Here is a 12,095-nt window from a genome sequence, read left to right as displayed (position 1 = left end):
GAGCCCCTCAAGGAACTTTGGTGGGCTGAGAGGGTCCCGCGCCTCTCAACCGCCACCACGGGTCACATGCTGGGCATTCACTTCAGTTTTTTGTGTGTGTTTTGGTTTTAGATGCATTTTTTGGCCTTTTCGTTTTGCCCGGTTTTCCTAGGTTCTGGACACAAATAAATTCATTTTCTTTCATGAAAAAATACATCTTTCCTTTTGCGAGACCCACAGGATTGCTTTATGAGAAAAACACGTTTTTTTTCTTTCATGATGTGCCTCATAGAAAAGAAAAGAACTATTTTTTTCTTTCGCAAGAGGCACAAATTTGCTTCTCGTGGAGGCATAAGTTTGCTTCTGTGAGAGGCACATGTTTACTTTCGTGAGGGCACAATTGTGACTTTCGAAAAGGAAAAAATGACGCAAATATAGTGTCACTTTTGGAACCTGAAAAGGTGAGTGACCTTTAGGAAGGATACCACTTAATTAGTAATTTCGGAAGAAATGCGCAGCTCCCCTTATCCCCCGTGCTAGCTCTTGGCCGACCTGTAAGCCGGGCTCCCGTATTCGTTTATCCTTTCTTGTGTGATCTTTTTTCTATTTTTTGCTTCTTCAAAAAAGTTTGGGATTTCAAAAAAATATCTGAATTTCAAACAATTTTTAAAAATACATAAACTGTTCATGAATTTAATAAATGTTTCCAGATTTTAATAAATGTATATGAATTTGAAAAAATTCTCACGAATTTCAGAAGTGTCAGAATTTTGATTTTTTCTGATTTTGAGAATTTTCCTGGATTTAAAAATGAAAATACGAATTGAGGAAAAATGTTCCTGGATTTCTATAAAAAATCTCGAATTTTTAAAAAAAATATTAACTCAATATCATTTCAGGATTAGAAATGTTCCTGGATTTAAAAAATTGTTCACGAATTTCAAAAAATGTTCCTGTATTTCTGAAAAAGTTTATGAATTTTAAAAAACGTTCTGACTTCAAAATTGTTCTCATATTTCAACAATCGAAAAAGAAAAAGGAAAAATAAATACTGAAAAATGGAAAAAACCAGAAAAAGTCGACAAGAAAAAATACAGAAAAAAAGAATACGTAACCTTTCCAAAAGGAAGTGGAGTCTCTCGAAAAAAATCTACTTTAGTTCTAGTTCGCGCCGTGTGACTCAAAGCGAATAAATTGGCCGGCCCGGAAAGGAAGCAAACGGCAAGGGGTATGCATTTGGTGGCTATCCGCTGACCTGTGCGAGAAATAGGATTCGCCGCCTTGGGTGTGACAGAGAATCCTACCAAAATCTCTGAATCCTATGAACAATGTAACTACTAGGATTCCCTAAGAAGAAGAATATAACTGCTAGGATTGGAGGAACGGCTGAGACAACTATAGTTCAGTTCAAGATCCACGACTGCAGGTGGCAACAATTTTCTGGACATGGAAGATGTTGACAAGGAAAGAAGCAAGATACCCGTTCAGAACACAACCTGTATTTCATTTTATTTTCTTGTCAATAATGTGCCAGGGCAGAGCAGAAATTACAGCAATCACATTTAGATTTCAAATATTCTGTTAAATGACTTCTGGTATACTTACAGATTAGTTTTCAGAAGCACGACTTTTTTATCAGTGTCAGTTACTGTAACATCTTAACAAACTTGTACTTCAAATTGCAGTTGGGTTAACATGCAATCATTGCCTTGTGCTGTTTAACTGAAATATCCAAGCTTTCAACAAAGTATGTGCACCTGACACGCAGTCATGCTGGTCCAACTGGAAGGTTTTAGCCAACAATGGACCACCCATCATGTTCAGCAGTTACAACTTCTGCATATGCAAGATATATTACTGGAGTGGGGAATATACAGCAAACAGAGCATGAGCAGCAACAGCCCGTCACCGAAGAACCAACCGAATTGTGTTTCTTTCTTTCTTTCGCGAGCCACCACTGTGGTCGGTAAAGAAGACACCGGGACCAAACTAGAAGGCGAGATCGTTCAGAATGGCTGTTCCGTATTTTCTCTTTTCCGAGCTACTGCAGAAGCTAGCAGCTGGTTGTTCTGAATAAGTCTGCTCTTTGCAGTGGTGTTGACCTGTGCCTTGGCTTCTGTTCCTAGACTCAGGCACGTCATGGGTATGCTTCCCTTCGTATGTGGTTATCACAGCATGTGGTTCCTCGGAAGATCTCTCGATATGCTTCTTGACGTCGCAGCCTTGGTAAGTGCACTTGTAATAGCTCCTGCATGGACAGAGTATGGAGCTCAGGTTCGTGGGATTTTTTCAGATCTCAAAAAACACTGGGTTTACTGTCTTTCAATTTGGAATGAATTGTCTGTACCAGATGGACCTTATGAAAAATAACAGACGATACATCACCAAACAGACAACTGATAAGCGTGCAGATTCTTCATAGCCACACTTTGAGAATAAAATAAGAAACATATTCCTTATTTGACCAAATAACTATGACAGCAGTTACAAATTCTACTAAGATCAGGAGCAGGATCTTCATATCAGTTGAATTATAAGATAAGCAAGGCATTGATTCTTTGCCAAATAATTCCTTAGCCAATTCTATGTAGGGTGGGATATTGGCCGCTATTAACAAGCAGTATCAGTCAAGCTTGTCAAGTGTTTATTTCTCTTGAAGCGAATGTAAACATGCATGACTGCAAGACAAACATCCCATGCCTGCGCAAGTGCAAGTGAGCTATGTGGAGTTGTCGACAACAACATCAAGTTGATGCCAAGATACTTCACATGCTACAGCATTAACTAATTAGTATCCAAGGCAGTTATTACATATACAATTATAAATATGACACATTTTGTAAGATCAAATGATAAAGAAAAAACTTCAAACATTCAACAATAAAATGGGATAATGGGCTTACCTTGGGTGAGGATTTCCTCTCACCACTTTCTGTCCATACTTGCGCCACCTATAGCCGTCGTCCAAAAGATCAACATCGCTCGTTGTACTCACGATGATCTTTTGACCTGGTGCATTCCTACCTCACGGAAATTATAACAGTAAGCTTAAAGATGCTAATTAGGAAGTCTGGATGGATTTAGCAAAGTTCCAAGTAAGGAATTTATGTTCAGCTGTAGGAAATACCTTTCATTTGCATCGGCATCACCAACATCTCCATCAACAGTTCTTATTTCACCATCACCTTCCCGGATATCACTTAAACTAGATAATTGCTCATCTCCCTCTTCCTTCGTTGGCAATAAACCATCCACCATCGTGCCATTTGGCGTTATAGGTTTTCCATAATAACCTTGACAACCTAATTGTGATCTAGTTGAAGGATCCTTGGCATCATTGAATTCATCTAACTCATTCAATAAATCACCACAATCTTTAAACCTCTTTGAGGGAGGTTCATGGCAGTGCTGACCTCTATAAATTATTTTAATAATTCGTCCATCTGCAGAGTGCTCTACATTTTTCCTGACCGGGCAGTTCAGGGTGCATTTGTAATAGCTCTTTGGATACTTCCCACCCTTGACTGCCTTTTGTCCATACTTACGCCAATTGTATCCATCATCAGCAGGTTTATCCAGAGTGATGGATGAACCTTGGAGTGCTTCCAGAACTCCAGCCGATCCAGTGTTGATACTGTCCAGAGTGGTGGATGAATCTTGAAGCACTTGTAAAACTCCAGTTGGTCCAGTGTTGACACTACCACTACCAGTGTGTGATGGCAAAGTCTGTCCCTGCATTGATGCCGCGCCTACGGAAGAACTGACATGCTGAGGTGTCAGCACTGAAGTTGCCAATGAGAAAGAAGAAGAGTTGTCCACTTGATCAAGTATACTGTATTTCGAAAAAGCTAGTTGAGGTCCAATCTTGTGATGCAATCCCGCCCCTTGTTTTTCCCGCAACTCTTTCTTTTGAGCTACTTGTGCTGCCAGCTGTGCTAGGTCTTGTTCATGGAACACATCAAAGTTGTCCTGCAAAAGAAGAAAAATATATATATAAACTTAATAAAACATACCATTGCAATAGTAACTAAAACCATGTAAAGCAACTCAACAAAACACAGTGCAAGTAACTGAAACCATGCAAAGGAATTCAACAAAGCACAGTGCAACAGTAACAAAATATAGCATAAGAAAAGTGCACATCGACGTGGTATTCAACAAATTTTCATGTGAAGGAATCAAGGGTTTCTACCATTATTGCAGGAAAAACATACAATCAGGCTCCGTGACGCTTTCAAAATGGAAGAAGATGGTGCCACCATTTGAGAGGTCAAGGGATAACGCTACCATCTCAAATCTAGACGGATCACTGTAAGACAATAGGCTTTGAGGGGAACCAGCACAACCCTCTAGGGGTGGCCTATCACATATATATATAATGAGGTGGTATACAACGTTACAATATACACATGTAAATACAGTCTAACACCCTCCCTCAATCTTAGCCACTTTCTAATGAATCTAGAAGGGTAAGATTGCGCCTGCAAGTCTCAAACTGTGGCAAAGGCAATGGCTTGGTGAAGATGTCAGCAAGTTGATCCTTGGAAGAAATAAACTTGATCTGTAGTTGCTTCTGAGAGACACGTTCACGCACAAAGTGATAGTCAACTTCAATGTGTTTCGTTCGGGCATGGAATACCGGATTTGCAGAAAGGTATGTAGCACCGATGTTATCACACCAAAGAACAGGAGGCTGTGATTGGGGTATACTTAACTCCTGAAGCAAGGACTGTACCCAGATGATCTCTGATGTGGCATTGGCCACAGCCTTATACTCAGCCTCAGTACTGCTACGCGAGACAGTAGCCTGTTTCCGAGCACTCCAGGCAATCAGGTTAGAGCCAAAGAAGACAGCATAACCCCCCGTGGATCGCCTGTCATCCGGATTGCCAGCCCAGTCTGCATCAGAATATGCTGAAAGACAACCAGAGTCAGACGGCCGAATATGCAAACCATGAGCCACCGTGAAACGAATATAGCGCAAAATCCGCTTAACAGCAGACCAATGAGTGTCACGGGGTGACTGCAGATACTGGCAGACTCGGTTAACAGCATAGGAAATGTCTGGTCGCGTGATCGTCAAGTACTGGAGCCCACCAACAATACTCCTGTACTCTGTCGCATCAGAAGAAGAAAGAAGCACACCATCAACAGCATTGAGCTTATCAGTGGTAGACATGGGTGTAGTCGTCGGTTTGCACTTAAGCATCCCAGCTCGCTGCAACAAATCCAGAGAGTACTTCTTCTGCGTCATAACAAGGCCAGCATCACGAGAAGTAACCTCCACACCAAGAAAGTAATGAAGCTTCCCAAGGTCCTTGACCGCAAAATCAGCACCAAGTGAGCGAACAAGCGCAGTAGCAGCCGACTGAGAGGAGCTGACCAAAATGATATCATCTACATAGACCAACAAGTACATAGTAACCTCAGGCCTTTGAAGAAGAAACAATGAGGAGTCAGCAGTTGATGATGCAAAACCATGAGCACGAAGAGCCATTGCAAGACGAGCATGCCAAGCACGAGGAGCCTGCTTCAGACCATAAATTGCCTTGGACAGACGACAGAGATGATCAGGGCGATCCGGATCAGAAAAACCCGGAGGCTGGCGCATGTAAACCTCCTCCGCCAAGACACCATGAAGAAAAGCATTTTGAACATCAAGCTGACAAAGAAACCAACCTCGAGTAACAGCCAGAGAGAGAAGAAGTCTGATGGTAGTAGGCTTGACCACTGGACTGAAGGTGTCTTCATAGTCAAGTCCAAAACGCTGTCGAAAACCACGAGCAACCAGACGAGCCTTATAGCGCTCAATGGACCCATCAGAATGCCTCTTCACTTTGAAAACCCATTTGGAATCAATGACATTTACCCGTGATTGTGGAGGAACAAGAGTCCATGTCTGATTGCGAAGAAGCGCTTGATACTCCTGCTCCATGGCCTCTCTCCAATGAGGAATGCGCATAGCAGCTTGATACGTGCGTGGCTCAGAGGATGGATCTGCGAGAGCAGCAGACATGCACGCCGCTAACCAAGCAACTGTGCCATCGTGACGTTGCTTAGGCTGAAAAATGCCACTCCGACTGCGCGTATGTGGACGTAGAGCAGCAGCAGGAGCCGGCGGAGGCGAAGGTGACGGAGACGTGACGGTCGCCGGAGATGCAGGAATCACCTCAGGTGAGCTCGGGACAGACGACTCCGGGCTGCATGGCGAAGACTGGCCCGACGACAGGGGCTCAGAGGCCATGGGCGAACCGAGAGTGAGCGAGGCCAGCTCCGGTGACACCGGCCCAGACGGCCTTGGCGAGGCGAGAGCAGGCGAGGCCGGCCCTCGTGAGAAGGGCCCAGACACCCTGGGCGAGGCAGGGGCGGGCGAGGCCAGGCCTGGTGATGACTGCCCCGACGCCCTGGGCGAGATGGGGACCGAGGAGGCCGGCCCAGTCGGCGGGGTTGCAGGGCGCGACGATGGCGAAGGCAGCCCAGAAGCCAGAGGCGACTGGGCCAGGACGTCGATCGGCCGTGCATGAGCACGGAAACTGAGGCCATGCAGGGGCGCCATGTGCTCCTCATGCACAACAGAAGGTGCCGAGGAGGAAGGCGATGGCGACGAAGAGGAAGATGGCACTTCCAGAATCTCCAAACGAGCCCCACGACCAGTGCCTGCACCATGGTTAGGCAACAATAGAGGAGAATATGCAACATCATCAAATTGGTCAGAAGCAACAGAGGATGAATGCATGACAGGTGGCTCGATAGTGGACACAGGGAGTTTGGCAAAGGGAAAAACATGCTCATCAAACACAACATCCCGAGAGATGTAGACACGATTAGTGGGCACATGAAGACATTTGTATCCTTTATGAAGAGAGCTATAACCAAGAAAAACACACTTCTTGGAACGAAACTCGAGCTTACGCTTGTTATATGGACGGAGATGGGGCCAGCAAGCACACCCAAACACCTTGAGAAAGGTGTAGTCCGGTTGTTCATTAAGGAGAACTTCAATGGGAGTCTTCATATTCAAAACACGAGTGGGAGTACGATTGATGAGAAAACATGCAGTGGTGAAAGCATCACTCCAAAAACGAAACGGAACAGATGCATGGGCCAAAAGAGTCAGACCAGCTTCAACAATGTGACGATGCTTACGTTCTACTGAACCATTCTGCTGATGTGTATGTGGACATGCTAAACGGTGAGTGATCCCAAGCGACTGAAAGAAGGAGTTGAGGTTGCGATACTCGCCACCCCAGTCCGACTGAACATGAACAATTTTGTGCTTGAGAAGGCGTTCAACATGTTTTTGGAACTGAACAAAAATGTCAAACACATCAAATTTACGTTTGATAAGATAAAGCCAGGTAAAGCGGCTGTAAGCATCAACAAAACTGATATAGTAATTATGACCACTAACAGAAGTCTAAGCAGGACCCCATACATCTGAAAACACAAGTTCTAAAGGATGTTTCACCTCACGACTGGACTCCGAAAAAGGAAGTTGATGACTCTTCCCCTGCTGACAAGCATCACACACTGCTACATCTTTATTACTAGACACACTAGGAAGCTCATGACGACGCAAAACATGCCGGACAATAGGTGTGGCCGGGTGACCAAGACGAGCATGCCACTGTGACGGAGATACCCGAACTCCACTGAAGACGCGAGCGACGCCAGGATGCTCCAGACGATAGAGACCTTGGCAGAGCCGCCCACTAAGAAGAATGTCCCTCGTGCCCCGATCCTTAATAAAAAGATCAAAAGGATGAAATTCACAAAGCACATTATTATCACGAGTGAGTTTAGGAACTGAAAGAAGATTACGTGTCACAGATGGAACTCGAAGAACATTGCGAAGTTGAAGACTCCTATTGGCATGTCTAGTGAGAAGTGATGCTTGACCAATATGAGAGATGTCCATACCTGCTCCATTGGCGGTGTGGATCTTGTCGGAACCATGGTAGGGTTCACGAGTGTGAAGCTTCCCCATCTCACTGGTCAGGTGCTCTGTCGCCCCAGAGTCCATGTACCAGTGGGGATCAATGGAGTAGGACTGAGTGTGTCCCTGTGGCTTCTGCGGCGGCGGACGATCAGCCATGGCGACCTGACGAGCAAAGTTGCGTGTATCCTTCCCGTCATTGCCGAGACCAAGAAAACCCCGCTGGAAGCGCTTGTGACACTTCGAGGCCCAGTGCCCATCGCGACCACAAAGCTGGCACACACGTGGACCGCCAGCCCCTGGTAGCGTCGCAGTAGGAGGAGGGGCCGAGGCGGGTGGTGGTGACTGCCCCGAAGGAGCCCTGGATGAAGCAGAGGAGCGACCACCCTTGGTGGCGGCGTTTGCCGAGAGGGCGCCGTTGCCCCTGGATCGGCGCGTCTCGACTCGTTGCTCAGTAAGCAGGAGGCGTGAAAAGACCTCGTGTGCTGGCATGGGCGTGGAGTTGCTCCTCTCATTGATGATCTCGACTAGGGCGTCATACTCCTCATCAAGACCATTGACAATAAACGAGTTGAACTCGGAGTCGGTGAGGGGCTGTCCAATGGAGGCCAGCGTGTCGGCGAGACTCTTGACTTTGTTGTAGAACTCAGTGGCGGTGGAGTCAAGCTTCTGACACTCCCCAAGTTGGCGACGGAGCCCAGATACACGAGCCTGCAACTGTGCCGCAAACGAGCGCTCAAGAATAGTCCATGCCTCGTGGGACGTCTTGGCGAAGACAACAAGCCCAGCAACGGCCGGAGAGAGCGACCCCTGGATGGAGGAGAGGTTCGCCTGATCCTGCCCTGTCCAGACACGGTGAGCCGGATTATAGACCGGACCGTGCACGCTGTCAACCAGCGCAGGAGGGCAAGGGAGAGAGCCGTCGACATAGCCAAGCAGATAGTGACTCCCAAGAAGCGGAAGAACCTGCGCGCGCCAGAAGATGTAATTGTCCGACGACAACTTGATGGTGATGAGATGGCCGAAGTGAAACGGCGGCGGCGGCTGCGATCCCATCGAGGAGACTGGCTGAGGTGAGACCACCGTGGAGACAGTCAGAGGGGCAGCCGGCGCGGTGACAGAGGGCGCGACGGCCGCAGTTGACGCCGCGAAGCCTGCCAGCGGCGCAGTGGCCGAGGGCGCGACAGTCGCGGTTGACGGGGCGGCGGTGGTGTGGGCCACAAGCGCCTGCCCGGGCGAAGTAGCAGCCGGCGGGAACGCGAAGAGGGAGCCGACGCTCCGTGTCCCGATCGGCGCCTGAAGGGAGGCGGCATCCAGCGGCCTCGAGAGAAGTGCCGCGAGGGAGGCCGGCAGAAAACCGGTGGCGGTGGAGCCGGACGCAGCGGCGGACGTCATAGCAGTCGGGCGACGGCGACGGCGGGCGCGACGGCGGCGGCGGTGGCGGCGGCGGCGGCGGCGGCGGTTTAGGGTTTTTAGGCGGAAGCGGACGTAACCTAGCGTGATACCACGTAAGACAATAGGTTTTGAGGGGAACCAGCACAACCCTTTAGGGGTGGCCTATCACATATATATATAATGAGGTGGTATACAACGTTACAATATACACATGTAAATACAGTCTAACAATCACAAATCTAATCCACCATCTAAGAAACATCAGGTTCTTGGAAAGATCGCCCGCCCACTGGCTGTCCTTGTCGATTGCGATGTTTACTTATCTACATATAATTCGACCTGGTAGCACGTGAAAAAAATGGGGACGCCCAGCACGTCATGTGCAGCTGTCGGCAGGCAGAAGGCGCACATCGGCGCCCTTGACAGTTACCAATCCACGGGCCGAGGCCGACCCGCGATTAACTTGACGCACGTGCAATGCAGGCCATTCGTCCCTGGAGAAGCTGGTCCCCTTCCGGCTGGGGCGCCCAGGGCCAATAATTCCAAGGAGCACGGGGCCGCAGGCCGCGGAAATTCCGATCCCGCGGCCTAAAAATAGCAACGCGGAGGGAGCTGGGTTGGCAACAGAAACAATAGAAGGGAAATCTACCCTGTTCATGCCGATTCAGTACTATACTGGTGGACTGGTGGTATAGTAATTATTACTGCAATTGGTAGTACGTCGAGCTAGGACAGATAGTTACGTAGTGTTAATTAATAATCAATCAAACAGGACAGCGGCAGCGAGCGTGGGATTAAGGGGGGAGGGAGCTGAGATGGGATCGGCCGTCGGTACCTGGGGGTACCCGAGGAGCGGCGGAGGGGAAGGGAGCTGCGCGAGGGATAGGGGTCCCCCGAAGAAGCCGAGCGCCGACGCGGCCAGCGGCGGCTGCTCGTCGGGGAAGAGGCCGTCGAGCGCGGGCGGGGCCCAGAGGCCGCCGCCGTCGCCGATGCCTGACCACTGCCCCGCCGCCATGGGTGAGTAGAGGAGCGTAGCGTACGCGCGCGTCGGCGACGAGCGAGTGGGCTGGAGGGAAGGAGGGAGGGGGTGGGTGCTTTCTGCTGTCGGATTGGTTGCCAAGTGGGACGCTGGGTATTTATTCCCCGGGACGGGACGGGAGGCGCGAGTGGGCGAGGCAACAAGAATCGCAAGGAGGGAGCTGAATGATTGGTGGCTCGTGCCACGTCAAGGGAGGGGGGAGCCCGCGGATCCGTCGCTCCCGCCCGCAAACGGAAGCGAGACTCAGATATTTTCGGAAACCGTGGCGGAGGCATTTGCCCATTCGTTCTAAACATGGCAAGCCGGACCTTAACAGACTGACCCAGGTACCCGTCCCGTGCAAGTTAAATTTCAGGTATTCTATCTGTTATATGATGATGGTATTATGTGCTTTGGCACTTTGATTATCTGCTGTGGAGGCAGAGACGCAATCCCTTGGTGTTCAGTTTGAGAGACGTACGCCGCACGTAGTGTGTCATCCGCCCTTGCTTTCGTTGGAGACGTGATTGTAACGTGATTGGTTGTCATTTCAAATGTGTCATCCGCTAACTGTAGACGCGTTCGGCGATAAGGGGCTCGTAAGGATGTGCGCGAAGTGTTATATCAGCTTTTTCTTAGGAGTTGTACATCACTACCGTGCACGTCTATTTCTTTTTTTTTATTTGCATGTGCTTTGTGCAAAATCTGGTCGAACATATTTATAAACCCTAAACGGAAGCGAAACTCGGATATTTTCCGAAACCGTAGCGGAGATATTTGTCCGTTCGTTCTAAACATGGCAAGCCAAACCAACAGATTGAGCCAGGTGTCCGTGCAAGTTAAATTTCAGGTATTTTATCTGTTGTGATGAAGGTATTATGTGCTTTGGCACTTTGATTATCTGTTGTGGAGACAGAGACGCAATGCCTTAAGTGTTTAGTTTGCGAGACGCACGCCGCACATAGTGTGTCATCCGCCCTCGTTCTTGTTGAAGACGTGACTGTAACGTGATTGATCGTCATTCCAAGTGTGTCATCCGTTAACGGTACACATGTTCGGTGATAAGGGGCACCTAAGGATGTATCTAGAATGTGATATCAACTTTTTCTTAGAAGTTGTTTTCCTTTGGGATAATAAATTTTATGCCCCTAGTTGTGTTCCACTATGCCTTTTCCCTTTAACCGGTTGACCATCACTTTAAAAACTTCATAACAAATTCATACTAACTTAGAAAAGGAAAATAAGATATCAAAATGTTCAAAAAAACATCACCTATATATGCATATCATTTGCATTCATGAAAAAAATGTTGGAAAGTCCTCATCTCAGTTTAAGCTCATACGATCATAGCATGAACAGTAAAATATGAAACAATTGTACATTGACCAGTGTTTTGAGTGATTGTCAAGTTTCATCAAGGAATGACATTCGTGGAAGTCGTGGCAAAAAGACAAAAACGATGCTCCAAAATGAAAGCAATTTGGGGTGCTGATTTTGTTTTGATTTTGCCGTGACTTCCACGAATGTCATTCCCTGATGAAACTTTGCATCAAAATATTTGTCAATGTTTTCCACAAAAATAGATTTTTTTAGATTTTTTTTTTCAAATTTTACTGTTCGTCCTGAGATCATATAAGCTCAAACTGAGATGAGGACCTTCCAACACTTTTGTCATGAGTACAAATGACATGCACATATAGATGATATTTTTCTAAACATTTTGATATATTATTTACATTTTTTTGAGTTAGCATGAATTTGTTATGA

At 47.4% G+C, this 12,095-nt stretch overlaps 1 protein-coding gene across 2 annotated transcripts; it reads right to left on the bottom strand.

Annotated features, from left to right (window-relative positions):
* Positions 1–1,591: 1,591 nt before the first annotated feature.
* Positions 1,592–10,429, bottom strand: LOC123188066 (probable WRKY transcription factor 3). Of its 2 annotated transcripts, none has more exons than XM_044600101.1 (4): positions 10,146–10,429; positions 3,107–3,948; positions 2,883–2,999; positions 1,592–2,227 (listed from the first exon to the last, which is right to left on the bottom strand). In XM_044600101.1, the coding sequence occupies exons 1-4, from the start codon at positions 10,323–10,325 to the stop codon at positions 1,969–1,971; spliced, it is 1,398 nt and encodes a 465-aa protein (XP_044456036.1). In that variant the 5' UTR covers positions 10,326–10,429; the 3' UTR covers positions 1,592–1,968. The 2 variants fall into 2 exon arrangements, with proteins under 2 accessions (XP_044456036.1, XP_044456037.1); XM_044600102.1 differs by lacking the exon at positions 10,146–10,429 and adding an exon at positions 4,172–4,457.
* Positions 10,430–12,095: the final 1,666 nt, after the last annotated feature.

This window comes from Triticum aestivum, chromosome 2A (genome assembly GCF_018294505.1).
Source record: "Triticum aestivum cultivar Chinese Spring chromosome 2A, IWGSC CS RefSeq v2.1, whole genome shotgun sequence".
Lineage (NCBI taxonomy): Eukaryota > Viridiplantae > Streptophyta > Magnoliopsida > Poales > Poaceae > Triticum > Triticum aestivum.
This window is presented reverse-complemented; position numbering and strand designations above follow the sequence as displayed.

Coding starts and splice junctions, on each gene's coding strand:
- LOC123188066 (XM_044600101.1), bottom strand. CDS start 10,325: ATGGCGGCGGGGCAGTGGTCAGGCATCGGCGACGGCGGCGGCCTCTGG. Junction 3,949..10,145: donor CGCTCCTCGGGTACCCCCAG/GTACCGACGGCC, acceptor CTTCTTTTGCAG/GACAACTTTGATGTGTTCCA. Junction 2,228..2,882: donor AGAGGAAATCCTCACCCAAG/GTAAGCCCATTA, acceptor CTGTCCATGCAG/GAGCTATTACAAGTGCACTT.